This window comes from Rhineura floridana, chromosome 6 (genome assembly GCF_030035675.1).
Source record: "Rhineura floridana isolate rRhiFlo1 chromosome 6, rRhiFlo1.hap2, whole genome shotgun sequence".
NCBI classification, from domain to species: domain Eukaryota; kingdom Metazoa; phylum Chordata; class Lepidosauria; order Squamata; family Rhineuridae; genus Rhineura; species Rhineura floridana.
This window is the reverse complement of record NC_084485.1, coordinates 83,692,159-83,714,059: the sequence shown is the minus strand read 5'-3', so window position 1 is coordinate 83,714,059 and position 21,901 is coordinate 83,692,159. Positions and strand designations below refer to the sequence as shown.

General features: G+C 43.1%; 1 protein-coding gene and 1 pseudogene across 5 annotated transcripts in view; both read left to right on the top strand.

The window, feature by feature from the left end:
* PTCH2 (patched 2) overlaps window positions 1-21,901 on the top strand; it is a 60,968-nt gene that overhangs the window by 13,951 nt on the left and 25,116 nt on the right. For 3 of the 5 annotated variants that reach the window (XM_061632811.1, XM_061632813.1, XM_061632812.1), the window contains 3 exons: window positions 17,178-17,367; window positions 17,655-17,724; window positions 18,631-18,722. In XM_061632811.1, the coding sequence (XP_061488795.1) occupies window positions 17,178-17,367; window positions 17,655-17,724; window positions 18,631-18,722 (352 nt within the window). Of the gene's footprint in view, window positions 1-16,758; window positions 16,778-17,177; window positions 17,368-17,654; window positions 17,725-18,306; window positions 18,371-18,630; window positions 18,723-21,901 lie in introns of those variants that run through there. The other 2 variants (XM_061632814.1, XM_061632815.1) reach the window with 2 other exon arrangements.
* On the top strand, window positions 18,775-18,892 carry LOC133388257 (5S ribosomal RNA; annotated as a pseudogene).

The following is a 21,901-nucleotide window of genomic DNA, read 5'->3' as shown; positions in this document are numbered from 1 at the left end:
CCTTAATTTTCCCTCATACCTTTAAGTATGGTTTTAGTTCAGGTCTGCACAACTTATGCACCAAGTCAAACACAGTCCACCAGCTATGTCTTGTGTCCTGCCACTACTAACAATCCCAGTGGTTTTTTATTTCAGTAGGTGTTTCAACAGTTTTTTTGTACTAAATATTTCTGTGGTTGGTTTTAATAGATGACACTCTTGAAGGTTTCTCTTTCTCTTTTCAGAGTATTTGGCATAAGACCTTTATATCTCCTCTTGCAGAAAATCTGGGAAGTGGTGGGCTGTGGCTTTAGCTGGGCTGACACCACATGTAAATATCTTCCAGCTAGCCTCATAAATTCTATTAGTGGATTGTCTTGGTGAACACCACCTCATATGAATACCCAAGGGTCTTGTGTGCTCCCTGCTTAGATTGGATTCAGAACATGTGGTTGTGGGTAAACTACTGAGCCTTCATACACAGTACCTGCATCCATTTACAGCAAACTTCACACTAAACTTCAGTAGGCTGGGAATCCACAGTCCATGAGATCAATACAGAGTGACTGAGGTCTCCTGTTTCCTTGCCTTGGATCTGTAGAGGTGGGAATGCATACAAGAGGCCTGTTGGCCAATTCTGAGATGGGGAATCCACTCCCAACTCCAGTGGATGTCTCTGTCTGTTGTATAATATCTTTCTATCTACTTTTGATAGGTCCATTTTTGGATTTCTAAGGCTTTGAACTGTGTCTTTGAAGAAGTCATCTTTGAGGAACTATTTGCCTGGCTCCAGTTCATGACAGATTAGACCGTCTTTCCAAGAATGCCTCTGATTTAAAAGGCATTCTTAAATTTGCCAGGAGAATAATAGGCTTCCTTCCTTCTGGACTTTGAGTCCTACTTCTGTTTTGCTTGTTTACAAAGGCTGCAGCACTCACACTGCGTGATTGAACCAGGACATTCTCCACCTTGGGCAGTCATGTGAATGACTGGAGAGTCATTAGTATCATTTGAAGCTTCAGCACACGCACACTGTTATGAGGAAATTGTTCTCAGGGGACCACCTGACCTGTGTAGAATTAGATTCCATGGTGGCTCCCAATCCATTCCGACCACACATCTGACCAGTTCTGATAGTGAACGCTGAGAAACTCATCTAGATAATGGTGTATGTAAATATCCACTCTCAGATATGAACCGCTGCTGGAACCAGCACCTTGGGAAGTATTCTGGGAAGGGTAGAGAGACAAAAGGGCAAGTCTGGATAGAGATAGTACTATTTATTGAAGAAATGCCCTCTTATCTATCTACCTATAAATAAATATTTATATACTACCCTTCACCAAAATTGATTCCAGAGTGGTTTACACAATTGTTAGAATGTGTAGGTACACATTCTAGAAATATATGGATGCCATGTAATCATCTAGTCTCCATGTGAAAAGATAAAAGTCTGGTAAATTTATTTAGGGGGTCTAGAATGAGTCTTGCTCTCCCATTATTGTTACATTTTCAAACCATAAGAATGAAAGAATGGATACTAATACTTTGTTGAATTTCTGGCACCTGTTCCACAGCCTGGGACTGTAGCAATGTTTGAACAATCCCTTCCATCAGATGCTACTTTGTCAGATTCCTTGGAAGAAGAGAGACCATAAAGCACTTCTTGGTAATGCACAATAGGACCCATCTGTTTCAATAAACCAATTTCTATCCTAGCAACTGTTTAGTTAGCTGTTCCCACTGTGCCCTGTGGAGTGTGGGGTGCCTGAGTCAGTCCCACTTCTTTTTGTTGGGATGATGAGAGGCGTTCTAGGAGTATGTTTATTTTATGTCCCAATCAAGATTAGTTTGTGCCGGTATAGGTAGCTAGAATGTCAAAAGGATTGGTTGATGTGAGTTTTGCTAGAAGGATGAGAGGAAAGCTTTTCAAGGGCTGAGGGAAGAGCCGACTCCCTCCTGGCCAAATCAGTGATTAGCTTCTCAAAAACATCTCTGAACAGCTTCTCACCTGAGTAAGGCATATCTCTGCCCTGGATTGGAGTGGGATATGCTCAGAGCTCCAGAGTCTAGTTTAGAGGCCCACGCAGACATCATGCACACAGCCAATTTAGCAGAATTTAGGCCAGCACCTGCCATCTAAGTCATAGTCCAAGATACTGTGTTGCTGATTGGGCTAACCTTTTTGTCGTCCTGAAGTTGAGCCCTAAGAGCAGCTAACCAGGACCAGAAAAAAAAGTTTGCAGAAGAGGCCTTAAGAGTTCACAGCTTTCTTTTTAGTACATTTTCTATCTTAAACTCTGTAGATTGAATGTTGGAAGCAGTGGAGAGTGCTGTTTCCTTCCATAAAGCTGCATCCACTCAGGAAAAGCTTGACTCAAAAGGATCACACTTGAGTTGATTTACTGATGTTGAGATATTTAACTTGTTCCACTTCTTTGGGGCACCTGTTTAGAGGCAAACAGCACATCCTCGGAGATATTTTATTTAGCATTCCTTTGTGGCTAAGACTGAGGAAGAAGGGGATGGGATTTGGCTTCAGCTAAATGAAGACAAGTCCAGAGTCTTGGTGACCTTAGTAGTAATGATTCTTTATAGCACAGCCTGAAGAAATTACTTAATCTGAACAGAACTAAACAGTTCACCCACCCACCCACTCCCATGGAGGAGCCAGAAGTCTCAGAGACTTGATCAGTTGGCTGAGGTGTTGGCTTGGATTTCCTAAGCATGGTCCTATCTTTCTGAGTGTCTCCAATAGGGAAGATTTCCATGCCACTGGGACCCAAACCATCTGACTTTTAGGATGCAGATATGTCAACAAATAGAGTAGGAGAGGGTTGCCCTGCTTAGTTTGTGGACCCTGTAGTTGGTGATACAATGTGGGAGGGATGTCCTATGAGCAGCTTGTGGGGTTGCAGAACACACATATATCCTAAGTCCATGCAAAGTGTCTAAAAGGAGATTCCAAACTTCACTTCTAACCAAACAAGATGATCAAGGAAGGGGTCAAGGGCTGCTCAGAAAGGCCCTCTTCTCCTGTTCTATGTTGAGAAAAGGCCCAGAAATAATGGCTAGCTAATTCACAGATGAGAGCCAGTGTTGCATAGTGGTTAGAGTGTTGGACTACCACCTGGGAGACCAGGGTTTGAATTCCCACACAGCTGTGAAGCTCACTGGGTGGCCTTGGGCCAGTCACTGCCTCTCAGCCTCAGAGGAAGGCAATGGTAAACCACCTCTGAATACTGCTTACCATGAAAACCCTATTCATAGGGTCGCCATAAGTCAGAATTGACTTGAAGGCAATCCATTTCCATTTTCAATTCACAGGTAATTTTATTCACAAATTGACAGTTGTTTTTGCTGCTGAAATCCTCTCTCACATTTGAAAAGCTATGTCCTGTTCAGACCCACAGTATGAAGGCTGGAGAAAACAGCAAATAAAAAGCCTAGGTTTCCCTGTGATTGGGGCTTGCCTCTTCTTACTGTTATTGATTGGGCTGTTAGAAAGGTGGGAAGACAGCAAGGGTGTGGCTCAATTGGAGGTATTATAGTTATTGGTCCATATAGACCAATTGCCACACAATTCAAGGTTTATGGGGGCTAAGACCAATTTAAAGGTACTGTAAGTGTCCACAGTCTGCAACCTTTAGTTGATGTAAAATGCGACTAGGAGTCTGCAGGAAAGATTGGAATGCTCCTATAGGCATTTGTTCTTCTTTTCTATATGTTTTACCTTCTGTCTTGAGCTGGGAGCATAGTCCATACTTTCAGAAATGGTACAGGACATAACTTGGAGATGCTCTGGTTTTCTTGAATCCATTCATAGCTACCTCTGGTTGGGAAGTTAAATTCTAATTTAAACTTTTGTTCCAGAAGCCAAGATTCTGTCCTTGTTCTAGCACCAAGCAGGTTCATAGCAGAGAAGGATCTACACAGTCTCCTCATATCCATTTCTGGCATTCTGGCTTTGAAGTCTGCACCTCCCAGCCCCAATCCCAGCTGTTGGGATCTCATAGATTAAGTGTTTCCTTTGGCAAACTGCTGTAGGCAGAAGGATCCCAGCTGGATCCTTGGGTGGGGTAGTATCTTTAACCTTTGGAATTAAGCCTTAATTTTATTTTTATTCTTTTGAAAAGATGGAACTATAAAAGGTGTCAAGGAACACTGCCCAGTCCCATTGGCTGTGGTCCCTCAAAAGAGATCTCTGCCAGTAGATCAAGATGACCCAAGTGGTTCTCCCATAGGGACATAAACCAATATCATGCCCTTTTACTCCCCATCAGTTTCATTCATTGGACTGCAGGAAAGCTGGGCAAAAACATTTAAAATGGTTGATGTTGAAGGACAATTTCTTGTTATTGCCACATAAGTCACAATAAATCTGTTTGTTTTTAAAGTGCCACAAGTTCTTTTGTTGTTGTGTTTTGCTATAACAGATTATCCCTTTGAAATTTAACAATACATGCATTTCCTTACAACTGAGAAAACAATGCTTCATAAACCCTGTATCTTGCAATAATAATCTCTCAAAATATGAACATATTTCAAAATCCAGTGAATGCTGGGAAAACTGGTAGATAAAATCAGGTAAATGAGTCCAGTACTACCTAAAGAGGTACATGTGGCAAGTATGCTGAAGTAATTGGGTGCACATGTTATCACATGATAAAAAGCATGAGAAAACATGTCAAATGCTAATTAAATGGGTACACTGGGGAAGATCTGTGCATTCCGGGGTGCAACCATGGGAAGTATAGGTGCCCACAGGAATTTGTTCTCTATTGGATGGTATCTCAGCAGATGCCAGGAATGTGTTTTTTACTGATACATCAACATCATTATATTTCCCTTTGTCTTAAAAAAGCTTCCAGGGTATTATCTGAAGTTCATGGGTCCCATATTCATGACTTTCCTGACATTAAAAAGACACACACTTGCCTATGTTTAAAAAATTGTTCCTAAGAGACTACAGCTCAGATGCAGCTAAGCCCTATCTGATGTGGAACAACCTTGGGCTAGGATTACTATTTTTTCTTTGGCTGCTATAGTTAGAAGCACACCCCTGACCCTGACTACCACGATATGGACTCCAGGAGTTGAGCATTCCTGCTTTTCTTTTACACATCCACCAGACTGTGTTGTCACATTCAGTGTAGTTTGTATTCAGTGGATCTGAATAAGGCTTTCTCTTTCAGGCAGCAGAGTCCTGTATTTTATCCATGGCTTTTTGTTCCCATTTGCCTTGTTATTACAACATTATTTATTATTTGATCACCTTCTACAGTTTCAAGATAACTTACAAGCAATATGAAACATACTGAAATATAAAACATACCAATAATCAAAAATGTTATCATGCATTATTAACATCACAATCATCTACAGGTAGAATTAAATAGTGCCAACCAATAATTGTTTTCACTCTTCCACATATTTTTATGTCCCACAACATAGCTTCTACCTATCCTAAATGTCTGTGAGTTACATTTTAAAGGAGGTTATGAAATATGATCAAATGCAGAGAGTAGCTTATGATGCAGTGTAACATGCCCTCCATAAGAGGATGATTACTTTGTATTAGTTTTCCAAAAGTAAATATAATTAATGTTACGGTCACACATGCAAGTTGATTGAAGACAAAAACAATCATCACGGATCAGGCATCACAGACAGAGCTTTTGTGCCCTCTCACTCCACTTCAAACATGATGGGCACAATCACCAAAAGGTAGTCACAATTATGACCTATTCAAAGGAATGAAATGAGACTTCTCATGGCTGCTTTTTCCTGGAGTGTGTTCTGCACTTTTAAAATGAGGCAGTTTGCACATTCAGCTGCGGATAATCATCAAGTGACAAGTAATACACAGCCCCTAATTCTCATTGTGAATCTGTGGCTCTTTTCCTTTGGGTTATTAGGCTCCCCCCTTCAGTTTAATTATTAAGTGTTATGGTGAGTGTTGATGCTAGAAAAGAGAGAGAGAGAGAGAGTTGGTATGTGTAAATCTACATTGGCCATCATAAAGATGGTCTCATACAGGAAGTGAATCCTGCTCCTTGGGAACAAAGAACCATACATATAGAGATACCCCAACAGTGCAAGGAACAGTGCCACAGTGGGTGACAGAGCCCTTAGTCTTCAGGCGGCCAGGTGAAACACAGTGGTGTCATGCTTAGATCTTGCATGACAATGCAAATAAAATTATGATGTGTGCCAGATTAATATGATTCGTTCAAACCTCAAAAGTCCTAGATTCAGTCTACTGGTTTCTGACCATGGGCCAGTTGATTAAAAATTTTCGAACCTCAGTTGTTTAACTGAAATGAAAAACGTCCTTATCTCCAGGAACGTGGGAATGGGTAAGGACAGGGAGAAGGATTATATAGTGCGGGTGCATACTTGAAAGTCACCTAGGGCTTATATTTATCCATGCTTTAACCTCCATTTTGCATTCATATTCAGAATGGTCAAAAAGTGGAGGGAAAGGGTGGAACTTATTTAAACCATTAGGCATCCCCCCTCCATTTATGGTCCTTTTGGAGTGGCAGGCCCTTTGCTGTGGAGACATAACTTATGCCAGGCTTCAGCTGATGCCTGACTTTGACTTTCTGCCCCCTGAAGTGGAAACGGAGCCAACTCAAAAACTAGGGCTCCTGTTTTCACCCATCAACTGCTGAAGATTAGAAAAGTAACCAGTTCATCTTGTTTCTTGTCATGCTCCTGTACAAGTGTTGGGACTCATTTATTTCAGGAATTTATACCCTGCTTTCGGCTACATGTCTGTAAGTGGCTTACATTGGGGAGTTATTTAAAGCGCAGGATTGCATCCTTTTGCACTCAGAATACTGCTGCCTTTGCCTTTGGGAGTAAATAATGCTTTTTGTTCAGTAAGGATGCAAGTTAAATATTGCTGGTGTCATTTCAGTGCTTGTGTGAAATGCCTTTGTTGTAGCTTAGTCTACATACCAAAGGCCACCCAATTTCCAGGTACTGAAACTGCTCCTTGCTCAGTTTCTGATTTCTGCAAAGTAGATCTATCTACTAGAATTAGAATTTTATTGTATATCATCTGTTTCAGGCAGAGCTTGGAAGTAACTAGTTACAAGTAATTTATTACTTTTTTGAGTAACGAGTGGGTAACTTCATTACATTTTGCTGGTAATAGAACGAGTAGTAACTTCATTACTTTTGAGGAGTAATTGTAATTTTTCCAGCATTACTTTTGTGCATTACTTGGGGGGAGGGAGCAGGGGAAGTCTTCTGCTCCTCTGATTTGTGAATAAAAATCATGTGCTTCAAATTGGGCTTCTGTGCAACGTTGTTCTTCCTTCATGCTCTATGGGTGCTTAAGAGGCAACGAGGGAGGAGGTGGAGAGCAAGACAGCATGGAGAAAACAATTGTTTAACAATTGACAGGAGTGGAAGGAGAAAAGAGCTGAAGGCAATATATATATACAAAAAATATGTATGTTGGGGTATCATCATTGCTGGGGACGTGAGATTCTGTTATGCCATTCTGCTAATCTTACGGATAAAAAAAAATATTCTACTACCCTCTGTGTGTGTGTGCTTATTTTTAATGTTGTTTTAGGCTACTTTGATGTGCAGCAGCCAAGGCCAGCACCTTGTAGGCAATTTTTTAAAAAAGTAACTAAAATGTAATTTGTAGCAATTACTTTTGAGTAAAAGTAAAGTAATCAGTTACTTGCAGAGCAATTGCAATTGTAATGGGAATTACTACATTCGGGGGGGGGGCATGTAACTGTAACTGTAATTTATTACTTTTTTAAAGTAATCTTCCAAGCTCTGGTTTCAGGAGCCAATTCTGGAGACTTTCTAAGCAATATATGTATTAATTATTGCTCACTTATTTCAGGATTTATTTGTCTTCCATCAAGGAAGTGCTTCTGTTTTAAGGGATATTTTATTTTCTCAACACAAACTGCAATGTAGTTTCAGTGAGACAATTTCCTCAGCTAGGAGGGCCATTGCAACTTGAAATGTTTTGTTGGATGTGGCTGCACACATGTCATGGGCACCTGTTGGATGGTGGGACATAACATCAATTATAATAAGTGGCATAACTCTCCCAGAGCCATTTAATTGTTTAATTTTAATGAAAGAGTGTTTATTTTAACTTTATTTTCCTAAGTGTGGGAATATGCACATAGTACTTTTTAAAAGTGTCAAATATAATTGAAGCTACCCTTCTCCTCCAGAGCAGTATACTCAGTTTATTGAACCTTTTCTTCATTTTTAAAACTTAACATTTTGGAGGTTGTTTGATTCCCCTTTCCAGCACTGGAGCATACATCTCCCATGTTACAGCAGCAATGGAGGGCCACTGTATCAAGGTTATCCCCATTATGTTTGGGCAGGATATTGCACAACTGCTGCTGGATTATGGCTGATGTGAATATAGTGCTAAGAGGTATGTCTGAGATTTTTTAAATCATTTGGATAACCCTTGAGTGTCCTGACAATCTTTCTAAGGCAGGTTTCTACACTCACTGTTTATCCAGATAATCCTTTGGCATGCTCTTGGATTGTTTATCCCTTCTCCTTTAATGATGTCTGACATCTCCTGTTAGATGGACTTCATAGGAAAATGTTGTGTGTTAACCTAAGAGTAAAGACAAGCTCTATGTTTCATTGTTATTTGTGGTGACAATGCCTAGACTGAACTGATAGAGTAGCCTGAAGGTGGAAGCCAGTTACATGCAGGAAGAAAGGTCTGAATGTCTGGCTGATTTCAATGGTTTCTTACTACCTTTCAGTGACTGCATCCATGGAGGGTCCCAAACTATAGGTTTTTTCTCTGCCCTACAACCCCATGCCAGGTGTTTGTGCTCTTTCTTTTTCTCTCTCTCTTTTTGGTCTGGCCCAGGGCTTGCTATTAATAGTTACAACCAGGGCAAATTACAGGGTTGCACTACTCGCAAAATCAAAGCAGTTGTTTTCCTTGGTTAACTCCAGATCAGTAGCATTCAAATTGCCTGGTTCTGTGTTCCAAAGAATGCTCCTCTGGAAGCCCCATCCAAGTCATACCAGCAAGCTGCAGCTGCCCTGTGTGGGTTTGCTATAGTTTTCCTGCCCATGAATATAAAAATTCCTAGTGATGAAAGTGACCATGTCTAGTTTCCTCAGCTTCAAAACAGTTAAAAATGTTTTTAATTCAAAGGTCTATTCAGCAAGGGTAGTTTCTGCTCCTCAACACAGAGACAGACAAACAGAGGGGAGGGGGGGATGTTAGAATTCTTCTTTGGAAAACATGGGATGTGTGGATAACTGTTTTCTGACAGCCTGATGTAAGAGTGCGTGCATGCTGTAATTCATTGGTTATATATGGGAAACAGACAGTTTTCCTCAAGGAAGAGTTTCTGTTTTATGCATATTGCATTTTCACAGGACTCAAGCTACAGTATTACCTGGATAAATGATATTTCACCTCCTAGCAGAGCTCCCCTTCAGTTGCAAATACTGTATGGAACTACACTGCATGAGAGGTGCAGACACCTATTGGATGGTGCCTGTCATGACTACCCCCCTCCCTCCAAGCATCTAAGTGTCGTTCTTTGGGTCTGGTACACATTTGTAACACAAGTCCTCTTTCCTCCTCTGCTGCTCCTTACCCCCCCCCGAAAGGCTTTGTCTATTTTGAAAAATTAGAAGATTGATTGGAGTCTGTTAGCTTAAATAATGGGAACTAAAGAAGCTATCTTTATTACTGACTGCCTGATTTGATTATAACCAAATGTGAGAATATGACATGTATAGATTTATACACTAGTAATAAATGCCATGTAGGCACTCATGTTCCCTGAGATAGATCTACTGTCAGTTCTATGCACTGTGGAAACTAGAGGCCTAACATATTTGCTGGCATATGTTCTGAGACCTGTAAATCCTGTTGGCAGCACTGGATCTCACTGTTCCTGCTTGTTATGATGCTTGTTCTTCCTCTCTTCTGCCAGTCAATTGCCAGTGTTGTCAGTGCTGCATTCTCTTGAGTGTGCACAGGAAATGGAGCTCTGGCAGTTGTAGTTCTTGAGAGAACATGTTGTGTAAAGGCATACATCTCTCTGAGTAGAACAGGCAGAGCAATCCAAATAATGGGAAACCAGCGGGAGGGGGCACAGCAGCGGAGGAGCCAGTGGGAAGCTCTATGGCATCTACTCCTATTTCAGGTGCTGCTGGGCTGGCTGAATGCCAGCTCAGTTGGGAGCCACTCATGGGGACCGGACAAGCAAAAGCTGGCTCCCCTACCAGAGAATAAGCACTCCCTATTCACTGGCATTGGAATTATTTTACTCTGCTGGCCTATTGCCTGGTGGACATTTTGCGTGGATCAGGACCCGAGGGAGTACCCCAAACATGAGGAGGAAGACACATAAATCTCCCCACAGCTCCTCTTCTGCCATGCTCCCGGAACACCCTGTTTTGGGGCCTTCTGCCAGCTTTCAATGGCTCTCCGTCTGCCAGGCTGGGCTTCCCCAGCAGACCACTGGCTGAGCCAGCAGGGTCCCGGCAGTGCTGTGGCTGAGATATGATGAGGGTCTTCTGCTGTCAGAGCCTGGCGGCACCTGGAATCTGCCGTCTCAGCTGGGGATCCAGTACAGCCAACTCCCCCCAGCGTGGCGCATATAGTTGTCAGATTGAGCCCTAAAACATTATGTTAATTACATGATTGGCTCTTGTGTGTTTCTCCTTTCTTTACTGAATAGCAGTCACCTGGTGGTGAGAGGTTTCAGTTTGAGACTATGAAGTGGGTGGAGGGCTTTTTACCCTTTACCCCTGCTGTGGCCCCCATCCAGACCCACCTCTTGCCTGAGTTTTTTCTGCAGGATGAAAGTTGCCATTTGTAAATTGTGCCCCACTTCTACTCCCATGCTTACTTAGTCCTTGGGACCCCCTTCTCTACTATTCAAGCATGGTATTATTAAATACTCTCTTTGCAGCAAAACCCCCTCTCGAGAGCTCTCCAATAAATAATATATTTATTATTAAATGGTAGATGATTCATCACCTTCAACAAGGCTGTCCCTATAGTGGCAAATCTACTTTGTGCTTTGGAGACAGGATATTGAGTTACTGGATCTCAATGTGGAAAAAAAGCAGGGCTTTTTATTATCTGGGAAAGCTCTGAGAAGGGATTCTCTTAAGAGCTTTGTCTGTTGCTCCCTTGACACCCCTCCTCTTATGTCTGTTCAGTCTATAATGTGGTGTTTTCCCATGCAGCTCTGTTCCCTTTTTGGCCCCTGCTGTGGGGCTGGAGAAACTCCAGTCACTTTTCTTATATAAGCCTGAGTTTCATCTCCCCCTCTGTCAAACCAAATTTTCAGTTCTTTGAGGCAAGAAATTGTCTTATTTTTTCGTGTGTTGGGCTGGATCTTTGCCTTCTGCCATACATATCCTAATAATAATTATGAAGCTTTAATAACAGATTACTCCTTTGTGGTAGTGATAAATTGATTGAGGGGAGGTTTTACTCTGGAAGAGGGCTGGAATATTTTGGTGGTGGGGGGAGAGAGTTTATTGTCCAAACAGTTTCCCAAGCCAGGTGGGCTATTAATAGAAGAACCCTATCCTGTCCCTTTTAATTGCTCTTGGGCCTCCCAGCTGGTGTGGAAACAGAGCAGGGGGCTGCATTTGGGTGGCCCAGCTGGGAGGGAGGAGGTGCCCAGCCCAGCAATTTATCCAAGAGCCTGTAATTATGGGGATAATTCTGAAGGCCTGTTCCACTGCCTGGGAAGCGGCTCTGCTGAACCCAGGGGAAGAGAAAAGTGAGAGATGGTGTCAGCATGGGCAACCCACAGCTGAGACGTTGCTTTTGTCAGCACCGGGTAATTGATCTCTCCAGCTCCTCAGTTATACAACTGTCAATTTTTCAGCTGGGTTGAGAGAAGCCTTCTTCTGTACCATGTCTTGAAGGCAATTGACTGAAGCAGCACCCTGGTATCTGTTCGGTTGTCACAGTAAATCCCAAGGTGTGGGTTGGAATGGCTTCTTAAGAATGAGAATTTGTGGCAGGAACTAAAAGCTACTGCAGAGTAACCTCACGATGTAGCCCCACTCCAGTGCCCTGTTGACACTGGCACTTCCAACCATGTTCTTGCACTAGGCTTGCAACCCAAACTGATATTGCAAAAGTGAAATTGTCTAAGCCCTTTAGGCACAAGTCCTGCCAAACTTGCTGTGGGGATGTTCTTAGACCAGCCAGCTCTGGGTTACTTGGCATCTCTCCATTTGGCTCCCAACCAATTCTGCTTTTTCTGCTGCCATTATTGGTACCCAGTTGTGCTGCTCTGGGGGGACGGGAGGGATGGAAGAGGCAGGGAGTGTTTTTGGGAGCATGCTGTGAGGCATCTTATGAGCCAAAGAGACCCTGCTAGAGGAGGAGTGTCCTATACAGTTGACTTTTCCCGCAACATAGAGCAATATAAGTATGTAGGACTGCACACAATGCAAAGACCATGGAATGTCTTTGATAGGATGGACCCTGCAACCTCTTAGAGAAACTTAGGGATCTTATGCACTAGAAGACCCCAGTTTGCTGGGGAGGCTGTGGAAGTGAGATGTAGTATCTTTAGGGTGTGTATGTGTGCAGTGCACGTGGGGTGGAATGAGGGATAATCCAATCTAATACTCAAAGCCAAAGAAGCAGTACAATTGAGAGTTTGATCAGGAGGGAGAGAGGCCTTTTGCATGAAAAAGGAGAGGGCTTCCTTTGTTAATTAGAGTAGAAAAGAATTTGCATAGGGCTCCTCATTAACATGCTCACTGTTGCTACATCACTAGATCCCAGAATCCCCTCCCCCAACTGTGCATCAAACAATGCTACTGTCTTAGTGGAAGGGAGCAGGAGCAGCTGGGGGGGGCTGTGGCACACAGAGTGACAGTACCTAAGCTTAACTCCCTCCCCATCAGACAAGAAAGTGCTCCATGTAAAACATACTTGGCAGCTCCTCTCATTTTGCCTTGTCTTTTCATGTTGCTCCCTAGTTAATTAGGGTGTTGGAATTTGAGGCTTCCTCATTCCCCTTTGAAGCTTCAGATTGTCCTGTTCCAAATTAACCCTAATTACAGGGAATATCTCCCTCTCTTCCCTTCTTCACAACACTTGCAGATGTACTGACACTTTAGCTCCAAATGTTAATAAATAAATAATGCCTCTAGTGTCCACTTCCTACTATCACTCAGCCTAATCCATGACAAGAAAAAGGTTGCTGAGAGGGCAGTGCCTTGAAGCAATTTCCAGTTCATCTCAAGGGACTTAGGAGAGTGGCAGATAGGAGAGGGGCAAACTCTTGATTTCCCCCCCCTCATTTGCTGCGTGGGGATGGGGAAAGGATGTGTGTGTGTTGCTCTCTCTCTCCGTGCATATTTCTGTCCTGGCCATCACATGTTACAAAGCCATCTCTTGGCACTTGTTTAAAAAGAGGCTTTGTATTTAAAGACCATCTGATGAAGGACTTCTCTAGGTTTTGGGAAGCCTGTGGCTTCAAAATTTGGCCTGAATATGTTCCCCACCCTTCCTCAATATTCTGGTTGTACGTGTGGTTTCTCTCCTGGGTGGCCTAGTCAAGATCAGCACAGCTCAGCATGACTCCTGGTGCCTTGCCTCCCAAACAGCCTGGAATGGTTTGGATTCTGCCTCTAATGCTTCCCTCCCAGCTCTGACGGATGCAGATTGTCTGTCCCCTCCCTATGTTCCTTGGCATAGCCTCCTCCCTCACTGGCATCCCAGCTGTTCCTTTGGGGAGAGTGGGGTGGAAACAAAAAGCATGCCTGTCAATCAGCTTTTTTTAAAAATCAACAGCTACAAAGTATTACTACTGGAACTTATACTGATAAAAAGTATAAAAAAAAAGTATAAAAATAGCAGAACAGAATAGAATATATACTTAAAATTGTTGAAGCTCAGCAGCAAGATTGTAGTAAAAATGTAGACACAAGCTATCTGTCTTACCAAGTTAGAAAAATACAATTTCTGATGAAGAACCTTGAAAGAGGGAGAGAACACCAATAAGCAACAGAATTATCAGGTTGGGGGTGTGTGTGCGTGTGTTTTTATATCCTCATTTGCTATTTCTGATTTTAAAAAATTAGGTGAGCTAGAGAACTTAAGAAGGAAAAGGTAATATGGTCCCTATGTGAAAAATGTGTATCCTCTAGAGTAGACTTACCCAACTTAGTGCCCTCCATATATTTTTAATTACAGCTTTCATCAACCCTGACCATTGTTCTTGCTGTCTGGAGCTGATGGGAGCCGCATCCAAAAAAACACCAGAAGGACAACAACTTGGGGAAGGCTGTTTTAGAGTCAAATAGTTGACAGTGTGGTTACTAGAATGTCAAGCACCCTGTAGTGCAAAGTATACCATAGCTGCTGCCATAAGTCACATCTGTGTGACAAACTTATTTCATCCCCCAGTTTAGTTGTCATTACCTCTTCCTGCCACTCCCCACCCCATCCCTGTGCATCCTGCTGCCATCAGTTAATCCTGTAAATTGTTGGTAGTGGTGTTTTCTGGAGAAAGGCAATATGCATTAAATCAGTTTTAAGTCCATAGTGTAGATATGGCCACCCACGTTTAGAAAAAAAGTAGATGGGGAAATTAGGAGAGTGTTAGAATGCTTTGGTGTCTCTTGGATTCTGACTTTAATGGGAGAGTTGTGTTGTCATCAGCTCCGTAGGTCTGGGGCCAAAAGCTCTTGAGACTCTTGTAATACTTCTGTGGTCACTTGAAAATGGGATATTATAGTCCAAACAGAGTTTAGCTTTGGAGTCAGTAATCAAATTCTGTGTCTCTCAGCCTGAGTTTCCATACAGGTAAAATTGAAATAGTAATAACTGCTCTCACATGGTTATTTTAAGGATGACTGAACGTATATCCACACTATACATTTGAACCAGTATGAAATTGGTTCAACTGTCATGGATTTTCTCCTACAGAAGTGTGGGGATTGTAGATGTTTTTGCAAGGGCTCTTTGAATTCTCAGTCAGAGATCATCCTTTGGCAGAAGGGCCATGACAGTAAAATGGTTTAAATTTGCAACACAAACATGTTTAACAACCTCTAAATCACTTAAGGTTCTATGTACAATCAAGCAGTATATAAATTTTCTATCTAAATAAAAATGTAAGCATCATGCTGCAGTTTGCAGTGCCACAGACGACTCTGCAAACTGTAACGTGAATGCTTCCCCCCCACACCTGCACACCACCCACACTGCCTCCCACCACCCACTTCAGCAAGGTGGTAGTGTCAGCATGGCCAGGGATGTGTGGCTGGCTGGCCGGCACACTCCAACAGTGGTGGTGTCTGTCCAGGGGAGGCTGCAGTGCGGGGCAGCGGCAGCCTGAGCAGGTCGATTGGGAGGCTGGTCTGTGGCCTAACTGTGTGGCCTAGCTGCTTGGTAGCACTGTTTGTCTGAGGCAGTGGCAGCGGCAGAACAGGCGAGTCAAGCAGGTTGGCGAAGGGAATGGGAGTGCCTGAGAAAGTAGGGTTTGGCAGGACGAGTGGGGTTGCCTGATGGGGTGGCAGGGGGAGTTGGGGGTGGGGGTTGGCAGAGGAGGGTGGGTCTGATACTCTAATCACCACACCATACTTATATATATAATTCTGTATGACCAGTACATAGCCAGAGATGTCTCAGCTATCAAATCTTTATGAATATGAAGCCTGACCTGCTTAGGCATTCCATACCTCAATGAGAAGCAACTGCAGAAGACTACCTTCCCTGAAAGTCAGCTTTACCTGTCCTGCGTCCCATCCTTCTCTGCAATGTGCAGCCACAGAAGAGTGTTATAATGTCCTAGGGTGTACTTTCACTTTTTACAGTGTGAAGGTGAGGCCCAAAAGGCCTTGGTTATTGTTCTGAGTGAAATGACTGTGCTCTGCAGAATATTTCCCAGAATCCTTTGCTACATACAGCAATTATGTGGCAGATGTGCAATAGATTGCTTGGCAGATAGATATTCCCATGAAGGGGGCATCACATGAGTACCAGGGAGCACCGTTGATTGCATGGAAGCCTACATGTGAACAGCTTCTCATGTGTGGGCATTTTCACTAACGTGTGGATGTCTGAGGGCAGGCTCTGCAACATGCCTGATGGTAGTAATGCTTTGCATGATATATATGTGAATGGGGCTAGAGTCAATGAGGAAATATTTTACTGAACATATACATTTGAAAACTGCTAGTTTAAAAAACACCAAAGGTCACAGCCAGATAAAATATAGAAGGAGACCTGAGGTCTGGGGATGAGAACAGGGAGGAGAAATGGAAGGGTGGCAGAAATGGGTGGTTCCCACTCAGCTCATAGCAACTGCCTGGCACCTCAGAGCGGAAGCTACTTTGCATTCTTCAGAGTGGCAGATGAGGGCACAGTGCATTTGCCCTTGGTGTTGTCAGTTCACTCATCCCACCCAAAGCCACAACAGGAAAACAAATGCATCCCCCTTCAGTTTTTAATATAATGACTACATTAGTCATAATTATAACACTTATTAGTGTGGCTCCTTGAGCACCAGTGTAGTGTATGGTGGGCAACTTCCTCTGCCAGAAGATGAACTATCTGTGCTGGTGGCAGCTTCTCAATATGTAGTTTCTCCTCCCCACCCCCCAGCACTTTCTATTTAAAATAAAATACAGTCCCAGAGGCTGCAAGCTGCAGAATATGACCTGTGGGGGAGGGGTCTCTTGGCCCTTCCCCTTCAGCAGGTTTTGTTTCAGTAAAATGCCTCCTTGAAAATTGATGTACACAATTTTAGCAGAAAATCCACTGGAGGTAAAACTTCTTGAGCCTGTCCCTCCCTCCAGTCCTCCCTGGCAGCCTCTGCAGCTTTTTCTTTGTGAAAAAAGAAAAGAAAATACTATATGTGATCAAGCACCACATTTCTCTGTGTCTTTCAATCTGTTTTAATTCATTAGACAACTAACACAGATTAGAATAATCAAACCACTAGTTAAATCTTCAAAGAGTGGGAAAATGTATTCTTTTCACCATCTTGATAATGTAAAGTAGAAGATTATTTGTGTTAAAGGGAGACTAAACTACATGATGTTATCCTGTGGACCTATTCCCAGTTCTAATGTTTCTTATAGTAGTAATCGAAGAGATCCAACCAAGAGGGCGGAGGTAAGTGGGAGGTATATTAACTCCAGTGTTTCTTTTTCTTTCCCTCCAGAGGGCAGCCGTGTCAGCCAGGAGCTACGGTACACAAAGGAAAAACTAGGAGAAGAGTCTCTGTACACATCCCAGATGCTGATACAAACTCCCAAACAGGAAGGTGAAAATATCCTGACCCCAGAGGCCTTGGGAATGCATCTTGAAGCTGCTCTAGCTGCTAGCAAAGTACAAGTCTTACTCTATGGAAAGTGAGTCTGAAATGGAAGATCTGTGTAAACCTAATAATAAGAACATAGAACTTTTTTTTTTGCTGAATTAGACCAGAATCCATCTAGTCCAGCATTCCATTTTTGTTAATAACCTCTGGGCACTCACAAGTGGGGAATGAAGGCTATGGCCTTCCTTGATGTTTGTGTCCACCATCTCTTATTCATAGGTATACTGCCTCTACATAAGGAGGCTCCATTTAGATAACACTTCTCTCTAGTGATTCCTCTGACTTTCTGACATTTATTCCCTCTGCTTCTTCTTCCAGGTCTTGGGATCTCAATAAAATATGCTACAAGTCAGGTGTCCCCATAATTGAGAATGGAATGATTGCACGGGTGAGCTACCAAGGGAATGCATGCATCGACAGAGAAAGGGATTGCACTAGTATCCATAGACATTTTGATAGATCAGCTGGGGAAATTCTCTTTGTTAGACAGCATAAATAATTTCCTGGGGAGATGCTGGTTGGCTGGAGAATGGGGTGGATCTTGGAGAGGATATCTAGGTTGCTATGGGGATAGGGAGGAATCTTTAAAAAAGGATTGTGTTATAAAGAAGCAGCTTCCCAAAGCACCCTTCTGGGTTCAGAGAACTTGGTCGTTTCTGTATAAACTGGACATACTCCCATTTTGCTAGGTCCTTTACCCTGGTAATCATCACTCCTGTGTATCTGAGATAAGAGCTAACTATGGGGCTTTATCTCCCTTCCAGCCATGTGTAGAAACAGGAGAATCTATTTTATCCTCAGATGATTTCAGCAGTGCCTGGCCTTTGGTGATAAGGGTATTTCATCCAGCATACCTGGATTGCAAGACACTGCTGGCCCTTTATCCAGCTAGCCAATGAACATTACTGCTACACTCAGCTGGGCTGGTATCCTTTGAGATAAGACTTCCTGTGCCTGCTTTGGCCTGCTGTAGGCCATTTGGCTAGGCCATGGCTTCCAGGGTGTCATAACCTAGAATCTGTTTGGATTGTGGGGTTTGTATTTGGGATGGTTCCCAAAGCAGTTCTCTGCTCATAAAGACTGTAAGAGAGAAAATAGAGGAGACAAGATAACTATGACTAACTAGGCATTAGCTACAGTAGGGCACTAGTTGTAGAGAGGGTAGTCAGACCTGCAGTAAAATTATGTGAGCACTTGAACAGGTCAAGGAAAAAAAGGGACCAAGAGGCCTGAACAGAATTAGGAGGATGAACTTGTGGTTTTCCTCCTTGACTGTTTCTCTTGTCATCCCCAGATGATCGAGAAGCTCTTTCCCTGTGTTATTGTGACCCCACTGGACTGCTTCTGGGATGGTGCCAAGTTGCAAGGAGGTTCTGCTTACCTTCCGTGAGTACTTGCTTTGCTGGTGTACCTTTTCATCCTGCTAAGACAGGCCTATGCCTACAGCCATACTACCCTGAACACGCCTATCTTGTCTGATCTTGGAAGCTAAGCAGGGTCAGGCCTGGTTAGTACTTGGATGGGAGACCGCCTGAAAATACCAGGTGCTGTAGGCTTAGAGGAAGGCAATGGTAAACCACCTCTGAATACCTCTTACCATGAAAACCCTATGAATATATCCAAAAGATTCATATGGTCATCATAAGTCGTAATAGACTTGAAGGCATATGACGATGACAACATGATACGCCTCTATAGAAGGAAGTCTGCAGGGTAAGCATCTAGCACAGGGACTGAGGCTTCACCAGCTAATGAAGATGTAGGCTCCTTTTCACGCTTGCCCCTGTGCAACTCTGTTGAAGAGATTTAACATGCGTTAGCAATCTCTCCTTTGTTTGCCACAAGACAGACTTGTTTGGTCTATAGGAAATGATAAAAATGCTATATTTGTCTATCTCTCGCTCAGATATTTTATCTTATCTCTGAGACCCCCTCAGCTGATTGAGAGTACTTTCACACTCTTCCACAGGCCATGAAGTATTATTTAACACTTTCCAAAAGCGCCTAAAGCACTTCACTTAATAATGCAATAATCATTATAGCAAACCCGTAAGGTAGGACAGTATAATAATAATCATAAGCAATGCACATGGGCTACCCAACCACATGGTGACATCTTTTTTAGTGTTTTGTCAAGAATTCTGTTTCACTACAAAGTAAGAGCTGGATTTATCTTTAGGAACTGCAGGCTGGATTGGCCAGGTCAGGCCTTGTTACGAAACATAGCTGATGATGGGCCTCTGCTCTTTGGTGACAGATGGGTTGCAAACAAACATTTTAAACATCATAATTTTCTTGTGCCAATAAGCAATAGGATCTTTGTCTAATATTGGGGTTTCTTTTCCTGGCTTGCTTAGCATCAAGGTTACTTGCTTTTTCTGGTACCTTCAAGATATTTGCTTGTTTTTCAGTGTGTTTTCAGTATGCATTATTGCTTGATTGGGGAAATGGAGACATAGCTATTACCTATTACCTATTTGTGAGAAATCTGAGGACAGGAACTCCAGCATATCTAAACTGAAGCTTCTTGGTGGCATGTATACTGTCAAGGGGTTGAGGTATGATCTGTGGCACAGGCAGGAGAACAGTGTCCTATTGCTCTGGAACAGCAGAAGTTCTCAGTTACCCCCAGCTACAGTGTTCCTCCTCTCATATACTACCAGGACATGGCCAAGAGGATATTGCAGTCCCCCTTGTTCTGCATTGCCACATTAAGGAGGGGCTGGCAGCAAGCAGTGGGTGGCAGGACGGTCTCACTTTCTCCAGCTTGCCCCCACAAAATTTGGGTGCAGGTCCACAGCCCCCAGCTCTTGCTCCCTGTCCCACTTCCAAACCTGAGGGGAAACGCTTTCTGTCATCCCCCTGTGCCCCAAGTTTCTACTTTGAGGGCAGTTGCTTTGTTTTGTTGCTCCTGCTCCCTTGCAATTATGTTTCTATTAAGGTGTACAAAATGGGGGGTGGTGAGGGAGAGAGGGTAAAGATGTGGGGACCAGCCCCACTGGCGGCACTGGGGGAGGGAGGACCAGGAACAATAGCCAGCATTCTTTCTGTTTACAAGTGTGTTTGTCCATAAGGGGCCCTGGAGACTTATGCTTTGTCAGCAAACGGCAACACCATGTATTCTCATGCTAATGATACTTTGAAAGCTCTAAGTTGCCCAACAAATGGAATAGTAGCTTTATTCAGCCTGCTGCTGAGAGAAAGGGGAGTGGGGAGTGGGGAGGAGAAAACAGATTTCAGAAAAATTAAGAGAGGAAGGGATTTTAATATGAAACGGCCAGAAAAAAGGATCAGGGTAGGTTGCAGTATTTTCGCTTGAACTCAGCAGTAGCAGAAAGCCAAGGTGTATACTTTTTAGGGGACAGGGTCTGCTTTCATCCCATTTAGTTTATCTGATATGATTGTTGGGTGCTATGTGCAGGGGGATTCACTGAACAAAATGGAGAGTTACTGTTAGTCCACCCATTCCAAATGAGAGAGTTCTAATTTTTTAAAAAATCGTTACAGAGTTTGAAAATTGGGGGGGCTCATCTTATAACTTTGTTTTTTATTTTTTTAAGTGATGAAGTCTGGGGTTTTAAGAACGCACTTTGCATAACAACTCATGTTCATGCGCAACCAGGGCAGTTGGCAAGGAAATCAGGGTTTTCATGCTCTTTCCAGATCCTTCCATAAAACATATGAAGTGCCATGTCCTTTCTCCCTTACTTTCTGTATCCAGTCTCTTGGGTTCCACGTTTGTTTGTAATGACTCTCATATCCCCCTCCTCACTGCTCAGAAATTTCACACACACATCCTAGAGTTTTGCTTCTGAATGGCTGAAATGGGGGGGTGTCTTTTCCTCAGGTCCAGCTTCCGCTTCAGTTCAGCTGAGGGTCTCTCTCTCCCCCCCCCCTTCCTTTTAACGCAAAGGGAGTGAAAACTTGGGAGAACAAAGGGCAGCAATCTATGGAAAAACAAAAGGGCCCGACTTGGCTCAGTGAAGCAAGAAACAGCAGATAAAAGAAGCTCTCTTTGGAAGCAGGAGCTGGGCTGTTTGGAATGTGGGAATCGGGCAAGGAGGAACCTTCTTGAGACCCGGGGGTTCATGAATGATTGGAGAGTGATTCCACTCTGAGCATGACAAGACTTTCTCTGCCTGTGGTTTCTTCCTTTCCCCATCTTGGAGTTTCGCATTTTCCTTCTGTTTTTTTTCTTTAATGAAATAGCAGGCAAACCCTAGACTTTGCTTTATGATTCCTGTTGAAAGACAAAATGTTGAAACTCCCTTCTTCATCTGAGTTACTTTTTTCTTTCAACTTTAATTAATTTGTTTGATTACTCCTTGAGTATTTTTGCCTGACTGAAATGTGTCTTTGAACTCTGGTAATGCTTCTTGCTTGCTTGAATGGATGCTAGAGAGGGATGTGTGGATATACGTAGAAACTAGCCTACTGTACAAAGGTAACATTCACGTTCATTGCTCTGCCCGCTTTTGCTTCTGGCCCCGTCCACCACCATGTGGCCTCTGGGAGGTTGTCCAGAATGATTTGCAGCTTTGTGCCTGAAAGTGGTGCCTCGTCTC